Source organism: Lycium ferocissimum, unplaced genomic scaffold (genome assembly GCF_029784015.1).
Source record: "Lycium ferocissimum isolate CSIRO_LF1 unplaced genomic scaffold, AGI_CSIRO_Lferr_CH_V1 ctg300, whole genome shotgun sequence".
Lineage (NCBI taxonomy): Eukaryota > Viridiplantae > Streptophyta > Magnoliopsida > Solanales > Solanaceae > Lycium > Lycium ferocissimum.
Window position 1 is genome coordinate 188,630 of NW_026725326.1, and position 18,347 is coordinate 206,976.

General features: G+C 36.8%; 1 protein-coding gene across 1 annotated transcript; it reads right to left on the minus strand.

The window, feature by feature from the left end:
• Positions 1-1,925: 1,925 nt before the first annotated feature.
• LOC132043911 (sodium/hydrogen exchanger 6-like) lies at positions 1,926-16,954 on the minus strand. The gene is made up of 22 exons (XM_059434374.1): positions 16,551-16,954; positions 14,987-15,038; positions 14,813-14,872; positions 14,667-14,691; positions 14,489-14,574; positions 14,288-14,399; positions 9,798-9,860; positions 9,602-9,621; positions 9,395-9,492; positions 7,700-7,728; positions 7,235-7,266; positions 7,100-7,147; positions 6,951-7,011; positions 6,772-6,869; positions 6,598-6,673; positions 6,482-6,501; positions 6,198-6,295; positions 6,008-6,117; positions 3,047-3,130; positions 2,841-2,953; positions 2,634-2,710; positions 1,926-2,432 (listed from the first exon to the last, which is right to left on the minus strand). Exons 1-22 carry the CDS (start codon positions 16,732-16,734, stop codon positions 2,395-2,397), a joined length of 1,584 nt encoding a protein of 527 aa, XP_059290357.1. The 5' UTR covers positions 16,735-16,954; the 3' UTR covers positions 1,926-2,394.
• Positions 16,955-18,347: the final 1,393 nt, after the last annotated feature.

Genomic DNA, 18,347 nt, shown 5'->3' on the forward strand with positions numbered 1-18,347 from the left:
GAGCCTTATATAGGCATGGTAACTGTAGCGGTTACAGAGGTCAGCCAACCGGGGGGCACCACGTGTCGCACCATTAATGAGACGTGATATGAGGCGACGTGCGTTACGGCGGTTCCCGAGGTCGGCCATTCAGGGCGAGACACGTGGCCAATGTCTGAGGGACGTGACATAACTGTTCCCGCCAAATTCAAAAGATAAGAACGAGCTTATGGAATCACCGAGTTTGTGAGTTATCCACTTCCCGTTACTCCGGTAATACTACGGTCCGGAAAGTGTGGGGACTATCTGTATACGCTAAAAATCGAATATATGCAAACCGGTGACACCGGGGCCCAGGGTAAGATCAAATGGGCACGAGTATGATCAGTCTTTTCTTCAGACCGGGGGATTGCACCAGATGTGGCTGATCCGAGAAAAGATAAGTAAATCTGTTGGTCCGGTGTCTCCGGATCAGTGTTGCCGTTAATCCTGTTTCTCCAAATCAAGTTCTCGTGGCCGTTAGTCCGGTTTCTCCATGTCCGAATTGATCGTGGCCGTTGGTCCGGTTAACCAGTTGCGGAATCGCCACGCGTCAAGACCGTTCTGTCATTTTGTACTGACAACCGTACGGGTGTCAGACGTACGGTCTTACCTTATCCTTTTAAGGTTTCTTTATTCTAAAAAGGCTTTGTGTTGTATGTAAGGCCCATAAGGCAAAACTATAAATAGAGGACATTTCTCTACTTTTAAGGGTTGGCTTTTTAAGATCTAGAACATTGTACTAGGAAATATATATTAAAACTCTCTCTCTCTCTCTCTCTCTCTCTCTCTCTCTCTCTTTTGGTCCGAATCAGTGGCGTCTTAGCTTTCTTTGTTCATTCAATACGATTAGCTTAATCATCAATATATACATATTTATTCAAGGCATCAATACATATACTTACATATACATATTATTGCATACGAATTCATACATATTCCACATCAACCCAAAATAGATTAAAGTTTGTCCACATATCATATACTTCACTTATAAATTCAATTGATTACCTAAATTCAGGGTAAACAGTGTCAATGCATGGTTTTGTAAAAATCAGACTTAATACCGAACTGAACCGTACTTAACCGATCATTAGAAATTTTTAATAAAACTGACGGTTTTTATATAAATTTCTAACCATATCGAAAAATTGGGTAGGTTTTTTATTTTATAAAAATAAACTGAAATAATATCGAACCGTAGCAAATACATTATATGTGTAATATATATATTTATATATTAAGTTTAAAATTAATAAAACATTAAATTTTTCTCCTTGGATGATGGAAATGACTACAAGTCGGCAACAAATAATTAGCACTAAAGTCCCAACTCCGAAACTTGTCATGTTACCCCAATTGAAACTAAATTAGTTCTAGCACCTAGAGTAATAACCAGTAAGTTACAAGGCATTCCGACGATCTTGAGTAGCAAGCTACAAGGTATTAGATGTCTTCCTCTCGTATGATTTAAATTCTCTTATTGGATACTAAATCTTATTAGGGTCAGTTCTTGTGTCTCATCTTGAATGATTACTTCCCACTCATGTGATATAAAATTTTTGTCTTTTATTTAATATTATCTTACACTACCATAAAATAGTGGGATGGATCTATATTTTTGTCGTGCTTCATGTTTTTTTAATTCTTCAACTTTTAAACAATTAAATGTCTAAAGAGTTTTTGCCAAAGTCTTATACAAGTATGCATGGGTATCATGTAAAACTTTTACTTGTAACTTTTATGACATTTTTTTTATAAAATGCCGAAAAATTAACCGAACCGTACCGGTACCGAAGAAAAACCGAAATGGCGGGATGGTTTCGAAAAGTCCAATTTTTGTTAGTAAGATATAAATTTTCTAAAATAACCGCCCGAACCGTATCATTGACACCCTAATCCACATAGATCGTGAAAATGAAGCTAATAAGTTTGGCCCAATAGGCTTTGTATAGGCTGCATGAAGCAACCCAATGCTACAAGCTTAATGGAATATGCAATTACTTTACACTAATTCGTAGAAGTTAAAGATCAACAAACAATATCGCGATTTCAGCATATAGAAGCCACTCGGAGTTGTGTTTCCGTTACTAATCCTGGCTTGAACATTCATATACAAGGGATATCAGGTGATTTTGCTTTGCTAGGTATGCTAAATCCTAAACTTCCTATACTGAATAGCCACCTGTTATTCTTTGTACCCCTAAAGAATCTAAACTTTTCGTCATAATTGATGCGTAATTACAATCAACAAGCCACTCATTTGTCCGCTAAGTATACTTGAAGTTGATTTTATCTTTGCAGCAAAATGTGATTTGTACTAATCTTGTCATATTGAAATTTGATTGTGATCTTTGAAAGTCAGTTGTGGCCACCTTAACCGGCTCTTCTGGAGCTGTGCAATATTGGCTCATCTGTAACCAGAAAAAAATTAAGTCCATATTGCATGAGCTTATCAAGTTAATGGTTGTATACATGATTAGACAAAATTCAAAAGAAGATGATGAGCACAACAAGCAACACAGATAAATGGTAACTAGCATGTTGACTCAAACAGTCTGATTCTCATATCAAGTTACAAAAACATTATGAAGTGTAAACGACATGCAGATTACCTTCATCATCATCTCCACCTTGAGAAGTAAAGAATGGAGTAAGGTAGTTTTTGTCCAATGCTGAGAATGAAGTAGTACTGGAGAAAACAATAAAATGCATTAAAAGACGGGAAATGATGAGAGAACCTGTCTCACAGAAGTGGGCAACGTTAAGGAGACCAAGATTGAAATCTCCCTTACATTGTGCAAAAAGCAAAAGAACATTACCTCTTGTGGAACTCCTTAAGTTTCATCCTGAACCTGTTCCCAGATGACGGTTCACTATCATAAGATTCATCACTATAAGAAGGAGCTATATATCCATTGTTCCCCTCAAAGGTCTGAAGCCAGAATAGAGAAGGAGAATATTAGTGCACTGAACAAAACATTCTAACTATTACAAAGTTGGAAAACAGCATGGCTAATGCACTTACTTCACCCAAGGATCCAGATTGACTATCACCCACAACTTCCAAGGCTTCTAGCATGGTTCCTGTTGATCCTCCAATAATCAACACCTGAAAAGTTGCAGAAGGAGTTTGATTAGATTATATCATATACTGTGGAAGAGATTATCCATCCAGTCTAGAGGAAGAATGGGTAGAAAGGAGTAATGATAATCAAAATGGAATATTCTAAAGCGACAAATTTGGTTTGTGGTAAATGCTACACTTACTATATATTTGAAGCAGCAATGTTTCAGTAACGTGCATGCTCAGAAAACCATCTATTGACAAACTTTACTCAGAAACATTATGATTGTAGAATGACACGCGGGAATCGTCAAATCCCACTTTTTGCAATAAATTTTTTTGGGGTTTCACTAGCATCCAGGGAGAAAAGTTTATACGAAGGCCAGTAGTTTTTGGAAAATGTAAAGAGTGCATGGTTTCAGCGGAACAGATACATTATTCCCCATCAGTTCGCGTCTTTTTTCTAATCAATTTTTTATTTTACGTGATAACGTTATCTATATTTTTTCCACCATAGAGTTCTCTAATTAATTGTGTAATGCGATGGTCTTTAGAAGCCTTTCGGCGTGTAATGTTAGACTTCCGATTACTTTTAGGCTTTTAGTGTATGTTAGATTGTTTGCTTTTATCTAACACATACATTACGAATGAGGGTCTAGCGGAACAGCCTCTCTAACTAGGGGAAAGGTATGCATACATTCTACCCTCCCAGACCCCACTGGTATGTTGTTGTTGTTTGTTATACATTACGAATGAGGGTCATAATAACTTTATAGATATTTATACATCCGCGAAAGATGAAAATTTTAGCTACACTCATAATTAGCAGTGTTTTGGACGGCGCGCGGCGACTAAAGGCGACAAGGGCCTGCCTCGCCTTAAGGCGCGGCGCGCGGCGAGGCGCTCGCCTTTTTGAAGTGCGGCGCCAATAAATACCAAAAAATTAAAATATTTAATTGCATATGTAAATAATCAAAATCTCACTAGCAATAACATATTAGCAAATATTTCAATTCAAAATTCCATAATTCCAACCTATGTCTTTTTTGCTAGCGTCCGACGATTCCATTGAATTTGAACCTACTGTTTATAACTGTGTAACAAAATTTAAACAATTATTGAACAGAAAAAATAGGAGCAAAACAACCAATGCCTCACTGGTCCAAACAGAGAAAAAAAAAACAGAGGAAGAAACAGAGGAGAAAAAAAACAGAGCAATTAACAGAGGTGAAAAAAACTGAGGGTAAAAAAACAGAGGAGAAAAACCAGAAAACGAAGAAGAGAATAGAATCAGTCAAAAAAAAAAAAAAAAAAAAAAACCAGAGGTGGCCGGAAATAGGGCAGTTGTCGCCGGAAAAAAAGAAGAAGAACAGATGAAGAAGCAGAAGTCGAAAATACAGGAGGAAGAAAGAAGAAGAAAGAAGAAGAACTGAAGAAAAAGAAGAAGGAGAAAGAGACATACCTGAAACCTTGAAGGAGAAGAGAGGAGGAGGCAAACAAAAAACCCTAGCTGCTATTTTTATTTAGTCCTCCACTTCATTTAAGTCCTCCACTTTTTTTAATTGTTTTTTTTTTTAAAACCTACATTTATTCTCGCCATGGCGCCATCCTCGCCTTTCTCGCCATTGGCGCGCCTTGAAGGTCTGCTCGTGGCCATGAAAGGCGCAGCAGCCACGCCTTGCCTCGCTTCTCGCCAAAGGCGAGAAGGCGCTCGCCTTTAATAACACTGATAATTAGGTTGGGAGATGTAAAGGCACCAAGCGGATATGAGGTTAGGATAACCTGTGGTCTAAATGGTCCCTAAAGAAAGTTTGAAAAAAATTACCTAGGAGAGGTTGGAGTAGAACTACTCGATGTTATATCAAGGAGTGGAAAGATGCCAAACGACTAGAGAATAGCACTTGTCCAGATTAATAAGACTAATGAAGCTATTCAAAATTGTATAAGATACAAATTTCGGAGTCTTACAATGAAACACTTTGAGAAGTAGTGATGGAGCGTTGACATGAAGGCATTAGAGGCAGACAAAGAACCAACTTAGGCAGTTAGGCTAGGTGGTAGATCTTGTGGCTATATATTTACAAAATAGACTAATCACAGTTTGCAGGAAGAGGAGAAAGATCTCCACATGATATTAATGGCCTAGAGAAGAAGTCCTTGTGGTGGATGTTGAAGAAGAAAAGAATTCCTATCAAATACATAAATGTCACGAATGATATGTACGAAGTAGCAAACAAGCATAAGAATAGTTGGAAGAAAATACAGAACTGTTGCCTGTGGATTACACCAAGGATTTGCCTAGAGCTCGTACTTATTTACTCTTCTTATGGATGATTTAGCTCATAATATACAAAATGGAGTTTCACAATGTATGCCATTTTGCAAGCAATAGCAATGTCGTATTAATTGACAGAACCAGCGAGCAACCAACAAAAAACTAGAACCAGAGACCATTGAGTAACATTCTAGAGAAGAAGGGGCGTTCGGTAACCGGGAATAAGAAAATAGTCCTGGAATAAAGTTCAGTAAAATTTTATATTGGATTTAGTTGGCATTTCATTTCCGGTACAAGCAATACTGTTATTATTATGTAATGCAATGTGGTATTATTTCAACTGGATCCAACATGGCATAAGTTATATGAGATTAGCATTACAAGGATGAAACACCTAAAAGATCAAAACGACCTTGATTTCGTCTTTTTATCTTTTATTTACTTAAAAATAATAGTAAATATGTAAACTATTATATTTACCCTGTATAACTCGTTTTAATGCAGTGAACCAAACGTCCAAACATCTGCTAAGAAAAAGCATATACACTAAATAATCAAGTGGTTATTAATCCCTGTATTAGAATCTTAGCAACCTTATTTTTTTAATTGAGATTGAAGTAAATCAAAACTCGAGTTAGGTTGCATACCGTTAATACAACAATGGCAGTGGTAGCAGTGAATATTGTCTGACCATGTCCTTCAGGAAGATCATGGATTGACTGCAAAGCAAGGGCAAAAGCCATAGCGCCTCGAAGTCCTAGACATCCACATCAATAATGAGCTCCAATAAAATCGAAAGCCAAAACATACACTGAAAATAATTTCTTCACCCCTTACCACTGTACCAGAGTGCTTTTTGATGTTTTGCTGGTATCTTCCGGTGTGGAGGTCGTACGAGATTCACCAAATATGCACAACCAAACACATTGGCAGCCCTTAATGAAAGAGAGGAAAAAGATTAGCAATTATGCATTTTCAACCTTGAGGTCATTCCATCCATAATCTAATGCAAAATACGGGGAGAATATAGAGCAATATATGCATTGGGACAATGAGCTACAGATAAAATCATGTAGCCAAGTGTAATCCCAGAGAACAAGAAAACAGAGTAACAAACATACCTCGCAATCACAATGAACAGCTAGAGTGAACAAGAAGTTAAAGGAAACAAAGTTGATTCACATTAACATCAAGGAACAAGTTTCAATATATAAAGAAGACTACATGTTAAGGATACAATTGAGAAGAAGATAAATCCAACATGGGACCAGCTATGTTTTTCCATCGCGATATCAAATCCCATATATATAAATCTGCACGTTGAACAAAAACAATCACTTACGGAAGTTATTTAATAAAAATGGGAAGTACAAATATTACAAATCCTCAAAAACTGGAATGCCCAACTTACACAAAAGTTTCAGCTAATGATGATATCAAATGAAAAAACGCGGACACAAATCGCTGTGAACTTTCTGATAGATTTGTGTACGTATAGCGCTTCATAACCTACAAGACAAAATCCAGAAGTACTAAGCACATATAGTAGGAAGAGAATGAAAAAAGGAGGAAATGTAGATGAAAACTTACGACTCCAGTGAACAATATAGACACTATGCCAGAGAGACCAAGTCCTTCTGCTAGCATGTATCTGGAAGATGATAGTTCACGACAAAAACACGTTAGGTACAAAGCCAAGATAGAATGTGGATAAGTGAGAATCTGATGTATTTACTTACGAGAAATACGGAAAGAGGACAAACAAACAGCTCTCCAAGTTCTGAAGACTGCCAACATAATTAGCAGAAACGCCATCAGTATTCATCACAGTCAGAAGCAGATCGATCAGAAAAGCTATAAAATACTTGACTTACTTGTCAATATCCAAGCCAGCATATTTGAAAAGGTGTGTGAAGTCAAGGCACTACAATACTTTATGAGCTAGAAAGCATCAAATGCACATTGTTTTCTGTTTTTTTTAAGCAGCTAACATCAAATGCACATTTCATAATTTGAAGAGTAAAGAAAGTGAACAACGAACAAAAAGAGCCAAACAGGTAAAGGCTGAGAGAATCAGAAGATAAATAACCTTCACTCTTGCTTGCTCTGTAGGATATAAAGGTAAAATATAACTAAAAACATTAGAGCCTTTAAGCTTACTAAATAACAATCATGGTGCCTTTAAAAGTTCATGATTATAGAGGCACCGTAATCTTTAGAGGACCTAGAAATTTTGGTTAGAAATTATTAAGGAGGTAACACTTCCTGGTTCAATTTTTCTGTGCATACAAACTGCAAGAAAGATGCACCGTTGGAAGGAAGTAAAACATGCAGGATATCAAAGCAGAAACAAATCCAACTCCAACACCTGTAGAATCAGAGCAGTAAGTTGTTAGTTGATATGTGAAAAAAAAAAAAAAAAATAAGTCAAACTATTAAGAAACCGCTGATCTTATAGAACAAATGCATATGGATACAGACTCCAGCGGTTTCATTTTTTTCGCGTGGATAAATTTCTGGGCTCCGGCAGTTACAATTGAAATATATTCAGAATCGCTTCGGGGATTCTGTGTGATAATAAGGTGCTATCATGGAAGGGTAAATTCTACAGAGCGGTGGTTAGACCTATATTGTCGTAAGGGGCAGAGTGCTGACCAGTCAAGAACGTACATGTTCAGAAGATGAAGGTTGCGGAGATGAGGATGCTTAGATGATGTGCGGGCATACAAAAAGAGATATTGATTAGGAACGAAGCTATACAGGGCAAGGTGGGATTGGCCTCCGTGGAAGATAAGATGAGGGAAGCAGGTGGTTCGGGCATGTGAAGAGGAGGTGTGTGGATGCACCAGTTAGGAGGTGTGAGAGGTTGGCTATAGTTGGTGCCTCTAAGTTGCTCGGACTCGGGTGGAGGTATCCGATACAGGTACGGATCCAAGTGTCGGATTCGGCAAAACCTAAATTTTAAGATTCAGGGGTGCGGATCCAGGTATGGATACGGGTGCGGGGATTCGGCTAAGAAAATTCAAAATTATAAAAATAAGCTGAATTCTTAGTTTCTCTATGTTTGGCCTGAAACATGAAGCAACAAATATGAGACAAAAGGACTATAATATTGAGGGTATGCCATTTCCCATGTCTTAAATCTATTCATCTTTCATTTTGAGAAATCAAAATCTCAAATTTCCCCCAAAATTTGTCCACGGACTCCGGTCAAAGTATCTACAGTTGGTTGACCATATCCAAGACGGGTGCCATATTTCGCGCAACATATGTTGGTGTTAAGAGAGGTAAAGGTAGGCCGAAAAGAACTAGGGGGAGGTGATTTGACAGAACATGACACACCTCCAACTTACTAAGGATATGATCTAGATAGGAAGGTACGGAGGTCGAGGATTAGGGTAGAAGGTCACTAGGTAGCCGAGTGTTGTAGCACTTTTATGTGGGACAGATAGGTCTGAAAAGAACCGGGGGGAGGTGATTCGACAGAACATAGCACACCTCCAACTTACCGAAGACATGACTCTAAATAGGAAGGTCTGGAGGTCGAGAATTAGGTTAGAAGGTTAGTAGGTAGCCGAGTGTTGTAGCACTTTTATAAGGGAGAGATAGGGGGCAAGTCCCCTTTTCTCCCTATTTAGTAATATTATCTAGTATTCGCACTGTATCTTTTTATTACTATTTGTTACTTCTTTTGCTTTGTTTATCTTGCTTTTGTTGTCGCTATTTTCCTTTATACCCTGCTTTGATTGCACTTCTTTTAAGCCGAGGAACCATTGGAAACAGCTTGTCTACCCCACAAAGGTAGGGGTAAGGTCTGCGTACATCCTAACCTCCCCAGACCCCACGTTGTGGGGTTACACTGGGTATGTTGTTGATGTTGTTGCTTGCTTAAAAAGAGATCATCCCCTCAGGATTTTATAGAAAATGACATAATTTGAGTAGTTTTAAAAGTTTTTTCCCTTAAAATAACACCTGCTTGACCTTCACTGAATGAAGAAAGATGAAAAATAAACTAAACAGTCCAAAATACTAACCAGCTGACAGAGAGCCCATAAAAGTTTCAAAAAATCGGACGGTTATCATGAAATAATTCTGACCATCTGACATGTGGCTTCTGACCAATGACATTGTCCTACAAAACAACCCAGTGCTTGATTGTCAATCCAGCTGGATCTATTTATATGTGCAGATGCTCCTTGACTATCAATACCACTGCAACAGTTAAGCACAGGTGTACTAACCTGTACAAGGAAATTGCCATCTTCCAAGTGTGCAGCATACAAAGAAAACCAAAGAAATAAATACACAAAATACAAATACATAACTTTTTTTGATAAAGAATACATATACACAACTTAAACTCCCATTATATGGGAAAACAAGTAATCACCGTAGTGAAATGTCAACCTTTCATATAAAAGAATAGGTAGGACTTACTGCATCATTTAAAACAGATTCCCCAAACACTAAAGCATATAGGTTCACGTCTGTGCCAAGCTCCTACAATCATGTCAAAGAAACAAACTCATTCCACGAAAGGACAGCAAATCTTAGCCAATAATGAAACAGTAGACCCAACTATATCAATTTTAAACTTTTGAAAAGCCACGTAAGTTGGCAAAGGGAGGATTAAAAAGATAATCAATTGGTAAAGGGAGAGAATAGTTACTTATATAAAAAGAGATATCAAATCCGCAAAAAGAGACAACAGTTGCTAACACTAAATGACAGTATGACACTAAAAGGATTTATTTATAACAAAAAATAAAGATACTCAACAGATCTGATATTCGACCTCCAATGACAGAGACAGAGACAATAGACCAGGACAAAACCAAATTTCTTCTCCTTCTTCTCCTTCTCCAAAGTCACACTCAAAGTCATGTCTTGTCAATATTGAGTTTTCTTCAGCAACTGTGATTCTCCTTGTCGATTTGTATATCTCCCTCAACGAGGTATGATCTATTAGATTTTTGGATTACATCTGCCTAGTTTATACACTTGAGATGAGCTTAAATAAATGAGGATTCTTTCAGTTGATCCAACATGTTTGGCATTGGGGAATTTTTTTGTTATTGTTGTTGTATATATACCTAGTTTATGATAAATGCATAACTTATATCTGTGCCGTAGCATCATCCAAGAAACACAAAGAGCAGTCATGTGGAGGTACAAAACTCAAGTCTACTCTATTAAAGAACATAATTTCTAAGCATTCTGTCAAACACACGATATTTTCTGTCAATGCTATCAGAAATACTACCTAAACCCACTGGATTGGCTTCATACAAATAATTTCAACCAACAAATGGAAAGAAGCTGACAGAGAAGATTATAACAATGACACACAACTATTTCATTTTTTAAGGTAGTGATGGAAACTCACCTGAATTTCAAGTAGCCTACCTTGCTAATCCTTATCCAACTCAAGAGCAGAACATGTATGGAAATGTTCATATATGAAAATAGCTTATACTTTAAATTTCGCTATTCTGTATTTAGCTACTTAAATAAGTTGCTAGTGTTGCTTTCTCGTGGGGCTAAGACAGGTAGGTCACTGATGTTCAGTATTTGGTGGTAGTGAATGGACTGTGATACCCATGGTAAAATTTGGGGTGACTATTTCTCTTCTTTAGTCACCAACTGATACATTGTCAGGTTGCCAGACAAATTTAAGGTATGTTTCTAAACCTATATGGTGTATGCTGGGTAATGCCTAGAATACTAACATAATTACTGTAGTGTTGGAATGGCAGGAAGCTGAACAAAGAAGATAGGATGCTGTGCTTCACTATTTTTTGTGACATTGGTAACATTTATGCTGTGCTTCACTATTCCAGCATGTACCTTTTGGGTACTCCGGCTAGCAGAAAAACAAGGATGTTTTGAAGACAATACAGAACATATTCAGAAACTTATATCTACAAGTGTTTGTATCTTTTGGCTTTTGCGTATAAAGTGCTTAATGTATATGATCTAGATACTCTGCTAGAGTTCTCCAGTTCCCAGCATTTATGGATGGAATCTGAGTTTTGAATACTATATTAACTTGGTCTCTTTTCCTTTCCAAATAACCAACTTGGTTCTGCTTTTGTTCGAATAAAAGTATATCACTTATCAAAAACGAATAAGATTTTTAAAAATACGACTTTTAGCATAAGACTCCATCATCCAACACGCGGTTCGTCGAAGCCACATTGCATAACACATGAGAAGAGATAACGAGAGATAAATTCCCATAACTTCCGCTTTAGCAATCGCTTAATATTGGGATTTTCTTTTAGCTTTTTGGGCCTCCCATCCTAAGGAATTATCATATTGTAACACACGTGTAATGACCAGTAGCGTACGGGTGAAAATATCAGCAGAAATGTTTGCTTGGGATGCAAGTCAGTAACTTGAGCAAAATCAGTTCCGGTAACCACCCATTAAGTCATTATATATTCACTCTCTCCCTAGAGATCTTCTTTCCTTTCTTTGGTTTATTCAGCCTTAACATATTTCTTAATATTTTTCCAAAAATTGATTATTTTAACAAAGCAAAGCAACCCGAAGGAATGTGCTGCATTAGTGCCATGTTTTACTTGCAAAATGATGAAACTTTATCCATCTTCGGTGCTTCAGATTTTCTCCATTTTTGTCATTCATTCAAGAAATAACAATAGAACCTGTTTTTTTATTATGGCGGTGGTGTCCAGGCCAACTTGCATGCACCTCAACCATTCCACGTGATACCTGCTATCTCCCATCAGCACAGGTACCGAATAACTCAATCCAACAAGGCTCAGGCAGAAGGGAAGAAATAACCTAGTGTGTTTGCCTCCACTCCACTGGAATTTGAACTTGATACCTCATAGTTTTCCTCCCACTTCATTGACCACACTAAGCCACACCCTTGGGTATAGAACTTGTCTTAATGTTAGGTAACCTAAAGTAACAAGGAGATGTAGAGCTTCCAATTTTAATCTTAAAGTCTGGACAATGCTAGTAGAACAGAACCATCCACAAAATTCTAAAATCAAGCGTTGGATAGGGTGGGACGAAGTCTTCCACAATAGATTTGAAGAAGATAATGGACTATTTGCAAGAACCCTCCCATGCCTTTCCCATTATTCAATGCAAACCTCCAATGTCTTCAGCATTTCATCCACCCTTCCAACTTCCCAGTCATTTAACACACTTTTGAAAGCAAAGTTCCATCCTTGAAAAAACCATGTCTCCTCTATAGTAGCCTCAGGTGTAGTTGTTAAACAAAATAAATCAGAGAAAAGATCTTTGAGAGGACCATGCCATAACCAATTTTCACTACAAAATGATATTTTCCTTCCATTGCCTACTGTGAACCCAATGTTTAAAGCATATTCCTCCCAATGCTTCCTGATAGCTTTCCTGCAAGTCCCATATGAAGAATTGACCTTTCTTAGTGATACAGTTACCTTGTTGCCCATATTTTTGGATAATCACCTTCCTCCATAAGGCATTGTCTTCCATATTAAATCTCCATAACATCAAACCCAGCTTGATAACTTGTATGAATGTCATAATAGTGAGTTGGGCAGCCATTTATATGTGGAGACGAGCTTATACATGGTTTGCAAAGATCGAGCTTCAGTTAATACTTGCACGCGATACAGGTGCTGCCTAAGTTGCATTATTAAATATTTCAGCTTTATATATTTTATGTGCATATGTTTCTTTATTTATTTACAGTATCTTAGAATTGAGCATGAGGATAATAGTTGCATTATGGGAGGCAACTGAAAGATATTGAGTGGATGTTTGCCTTGACCACTGAGTGGCACCATTCCAAAACCACACGTGCAAGCGTGGGTTATATTTTTGTCATTTGACTATGGCCAGCTTCATAACCAGATAACTGCTAGTTCAGGGGCTTGATAGTAGTCCCAACCTCAAGTACATTACTGCCCTACTATGAGGTTATCATGAGGTAAGTCAGATTCTTGATAGAACTCTCTCCAGTTATAACCTCATAGTGACATATGAATTCGTGCAGTTCAAACAGGCAACAAGGGTGTGAGTTGAAGCTTCCAGTTAATCGTTCGGGCACAGTTCAGTTCAAGCATCTGCATTTGTTTACAGTTACAACTCTGTTCATGCATGCACATTTTCTTCGAAGACTTGTGTCAGGCTTTTAGGGACAGTCGATAAAGCTTACTGGTCCAGATGACTCACCTCTTACATCTCGTACAGGTACAGAGGCAGATATAGAACCAGATGTTTGAGCACCATCGTGATCGATGTAAGCCTCTCACTTCTTTTGTAGAGGTCTTAATAGTCTATCTTATTTTGCTTACAATTCTAAGTTGCATCCCTTTTTCAGTTTATGCTTCGGTTAGATGCTCCACGTCCTCTGTCGGTGGAAAAGTTGACTAGTATGTTGTGGTTTGTCCCTAGTGGACAGATTTATTATATGATAAGGCTCTCAGTCCAAGGTTTGAAACTTGGTACAGTTTTCCTTATAAATGTTATCTGATGGTACGGGACTGCCCAGAGTCCCTATCATTTGTTACTGTTAGATCAGCCAGGGTTTGCTTGGGACAAATGATCACTAAGTGCCGATCACAACCCTCCTGTTTCGATTCGTGACAGTTAGTACAATGATCTTTTTTCTTTAATCTAACATATCCCATACTCCTTACCCAGTCAATCTTCTATCTATTGTTCCTGGCATTCATATACGCAGAATTGAAGGGCTAACACGATCAATGACATTAACGTGCAAACAGTGAAGATGGTTAACATATGTTGTAAATTGTACCAAACCAAATAAACAATTAAAAAAAAAAAAAAAAAAAAGAGAGAGAGAGAGAGAGAGAGACTAGTCATAACTCAAAAGTGCCTAGTCTAATACAGGAAGCAAAGCAGTTGATTAAAACAACGAAGAACAGCAATAAAGAAAGACTAACCTGAAAAATAGAAAGAACAGTGACAGGATCACTTGCCGATATAAGAGCTCCAAACATCAGACACTCTACAAATGGAAGTCTGTACATGAGATACGTAACTCCACCTAGGTAACTGCAAAAAATTACATTCACAATAAATCAATTATATGAAGAGTGAAAACTGATAGTACTAAGAAAATCATAGACGCAAGCAATACTCACACCAGAATGCCAGTAACAAAAGAAGCAATGAAAGTTCCCAAAATAGCAAAAGTGATAATTGCTCCAAAGTTTGAAAAGAACGGTTTCTGCTTACAGCATCAGTAAAGCCATACTGTTAGCAATGCAAAAAACAAAAGCAGGTTGCGTATCGAGTAAGTACCAAGAGAAGAAAACTTACAGGTGATAGACTAAATCCTGACTGAGTAAGCAAAGAAGGTCAAGGAAAAGAACTTGTGCTAATAAATTCCTAAAGAAGCTGAATATTTAACTACAGAACATGGAACAAAAATAATTTTCTGCAGGAAAGAATCTAAATGTGGATATAATATGATCGGTGGCAATAAGAAGAGGAAGAAAAACTCTTCATGGAAGTTAAACCACGCCCTGCCAAGTAAGAAGCAAAAAAAGAAAAACAGAGTCAAAAGTCCAGGAACACAAATCCATAAAACTAAATAAAATCTTCAAGAACTAAATGGTGATGAAAATTCAAAAAACTACCTAATACTTGTTTCTGTATCTGAAACATTAGCCAATCCACCTACAATCAAACCTGCCGCAAAGAGAATCCAAGCAACATAAGTTTCAGTATGTTCCAAGCTAAAGGGCACCTCAGTTGGTCAAGTCAAATGGAAAATGCTCAACAAGCTTGGTCAAAAAAGTACTCAAATTGCATTTTACCACTCATTAGATTAGTGAACCATACCAACGTCAACATAAAAAAATGTCACAATCTAAAACTAGTTGGATTTTAGCTATGTGAACATTCTATTCATTCTAATACTCAATTTAAGATTTGTCCAAAGCTCGACACCACACTAAACAAACAACAATCCAAACAAATTAACCAGACTCCTTGGCGTATAAACACACCAACAACGACTAAATTTCCAACTAGTTGATAACGCCTGTATGGATATTTTGCTTCCACTGATTTCTGAAACAATTACCCACAACAACAAAGGCAAATTCGTGCAACAACGTTCCCAGGAAATTCCAGCTTAAGGGTACCTCAATTTGAAAATGCCATGGCAAACTATGGAAAAACTTGCTCATATTGGCATTTTCAGAATCACATTACATAGACCCAGAACATAAGAAGCAAATATTGAAGTGCCAAAAAAGGGTATAAATTGGACAATATCCAGAATTAAACGGAACCGTGCTATGGAAAATGCTACTCTTATTTGATATTTTCAGACTCGAGTCATATTTGGTGTTTTCAGACTCGTGTATTACTATCTGTTGCTTCACTTGTTGTGTATCTTGATATTTTGTTGTCTTATTTGTATTGCAATCCTGCATTGCTTACATTTCTTTTGAGCGGAGGGTCTATCGGAAACAATCTCTCTACCCAACAAAGGTAGGGGTAAGTTCTGCGAACACTCTACCCTCCCCAGACCCCACTTGTGGGATTACACTGCCTATGTTGTTTGTTTAAAAAAAAGACTGAAAATTGAACAAAACTACAGAAAGCCTACTCATATTGACATTTTCGGACTCGCATTTATAAACCAAACCCAGAACAGAAATTTAAATGCAAAATATGTGAAAAATTTAAAGAAATAGGGCAAAATATAAATGCAAAAAAGGACTGAAAATTGAACAAAAAATAAGCTTACTATGGAAAATCCTACTCATCTTGGCACTTTCAGAGTCACATTATATAAAACCCAGAACAGAAGTTTTAAATGTAAAATAGATGAAAAATTAAACAATACCCAAAAGAAAAAAAAATGAAGTAAATACCAATCAAAAAAGAGGCACTTGCTATGGAAAATGCAATTCATATTTTGGCATTTTTCAGCCACAACATAAAAAAGGGAAAAATTGAAATGGCCCAAAGAGTGAAAATTGAACAAAAAGAACATTAATCCTGCTGAAATTTGCATTTTAAAACTCTTATATTGACCCAGAACAGAAAAGGGGGCAAAATAGAGAGTGAAAATTGAACAATACCTCACCTTACTATGGAAAAGCCTTGGACTCACATTATATAAAGAAAAGCCAGAAGAGAAACTTCAAATTAAAACAATAACCAAAAGAGAGTAAGTTGGTAGGATACCAATTAAAAGAGAGGCACTGGCTTCAGGAATATAATAAAAACGATGTCGTCTAAGAACATGTCCAAGAACAAAGGAAAGCACAAGCATCATGATCTGTAGAAGTATTCCTACTCCAGCAGCTTGTTGTTCTTTCCCTGGACTCGCATTTGCCCCCGCTGGAGATATCTGTAGATGATCCTCCATACCCCAATTCTACTCACTATACTTTATGCCAATTGCAAAGCCAAGAAATAAACAACCCACTTTGATCAACAATCCTTTTGGTGATGTTAAACGTCAAAACCTAGGATATTAGTATTATTCCGCTCACGCTAACCCCGAGGCGTTTACTCTTTTTGCTTCTTTGAAAAGGCTTTTTTATGTGAGACACATGTATCTGCAAAAGAGTCTGGTTCTTTATGTTATTACTACATAACCAACCATTAAACATATGAGAATGGTCAAAGCAGCGGAAAAAGAAGACCCAAATTATTTTCATTTTGACACCTATAGTACCTAATTAATAATTAAACATTTCATTTATACTCGAAACTAAAAATCCTACCTATAAAATACTTGATCTATACTTAAAATGCACCAATTGAACATGTTTTTTGACGGTCACCCAAAAACTCCAAGCACGTGAGATTCATTCATTCTCCTAATTAATCAATAATAATATTATCCGTTTTTGGCGAAATTCGCACGAGATTTCTTAAAAGACCTCACATCATTAAGAGTACTCAATATCTTATAAATAGCTCATTCTTCTATTCAGCTATCAATGTGGGACTTTATTTATACGCCCAACAATTTCTCTCTCGAACTAATTTCCATGTGGCTCATTACCACAATCCACGAGTTAATTTTCGAGACTCACTGTGTATCACCTACATTGTTAGAGTATTATGACAATTGAAACCTTCAACTAGTTTTTTCTTGTCTGCACGTCTCCAAGCTCGTAATGACAACCAAACTGAGCCCGCACTATTTCTCACTATTTCTCTGCCATCGCAATACTCTTTTCGCCGAAGTTGGGCTCTGATACCCGTTATTGGGCTAAATCAGCCCTAAGATTCCATTTGTGTCAAGCCAGCACACTTTTTCCCAAAAAGCCTCACACCACAAAAAGTATCCAACACTTTATAAGTAGCTACTTTTCCTTTCAGCTACCAATGTGGGGACTTTGTTCACAGACGCAGGACTTTGTTCACAGACTCAACATTTACTTTGTTTAAAAACGAAGGCTATATTTCAACTTTTGAAATTATATAATTTTAGAATTTTCATTTCACTCTTAATAGATTGATGGACTCACTTGATATAAAGGTTCATTATTTTATAAAATGAGATAAAATGAAAATATATGTGAAACTCTCACCACTACTCATTTAAAATGGTAAATTTGATGCATATATTTGACTTACATGTTAAAGGTTTTCTTTAATTTATTAAATTGTGTGCTTAATTATATAATTTCACTTCAATAGTACTAATAGAGTAGTAAAATTTCTCACAATAGATAAAACTATCTTGTGACAACCTGGTTAAACTATAAGCCACAAAAACACAATAACTGCGCCTCAATCCTAAATAAGTAGGGCCGGCTATATAAATCTTCACTTCTTCATTTCTGCTCATTTCATATCATCATACTAAATAAAATAAAAATAAAAAATTAACTTTTAATAATAATAATAAAGTTCTCTGACAAGTCTAAAATTTGTCCTCAACTAGTAGGTATCACCTATATGAATCTTTTTCTTCCATTGTGCACTATCTCTAGCTAATTTTGCATTGATACCAAGGATAGGTCT

What these genes read in the sequence shown, in the direction of transcription:
- LOC132043911 (XM_059434374.1), bottom strand. Translation starts at nt 16,734, where the DNA reads ATGGAGGATCATCTACAGATATCTCCAGCGGGGGCAAATGCGAGTCCA. An exon ending in GATACAGAAACAAGTATTAG is followed by an intron (nt 14,873 to 14,986) that starts GTAGTTTTTTGA and finishes CTTACTTGGCAG; the next exon opens with GGCGTGGTTTAACTTCCATG. An exon ending in GATTTATCTTCTTCTCAATT is followed by an intron (nt 6,502 to 6,597) that starts GTATCCTTAACA and finishes TGTTCACTCTAG; the next exon opens with CTGTTCATTGTGATTGCGAG.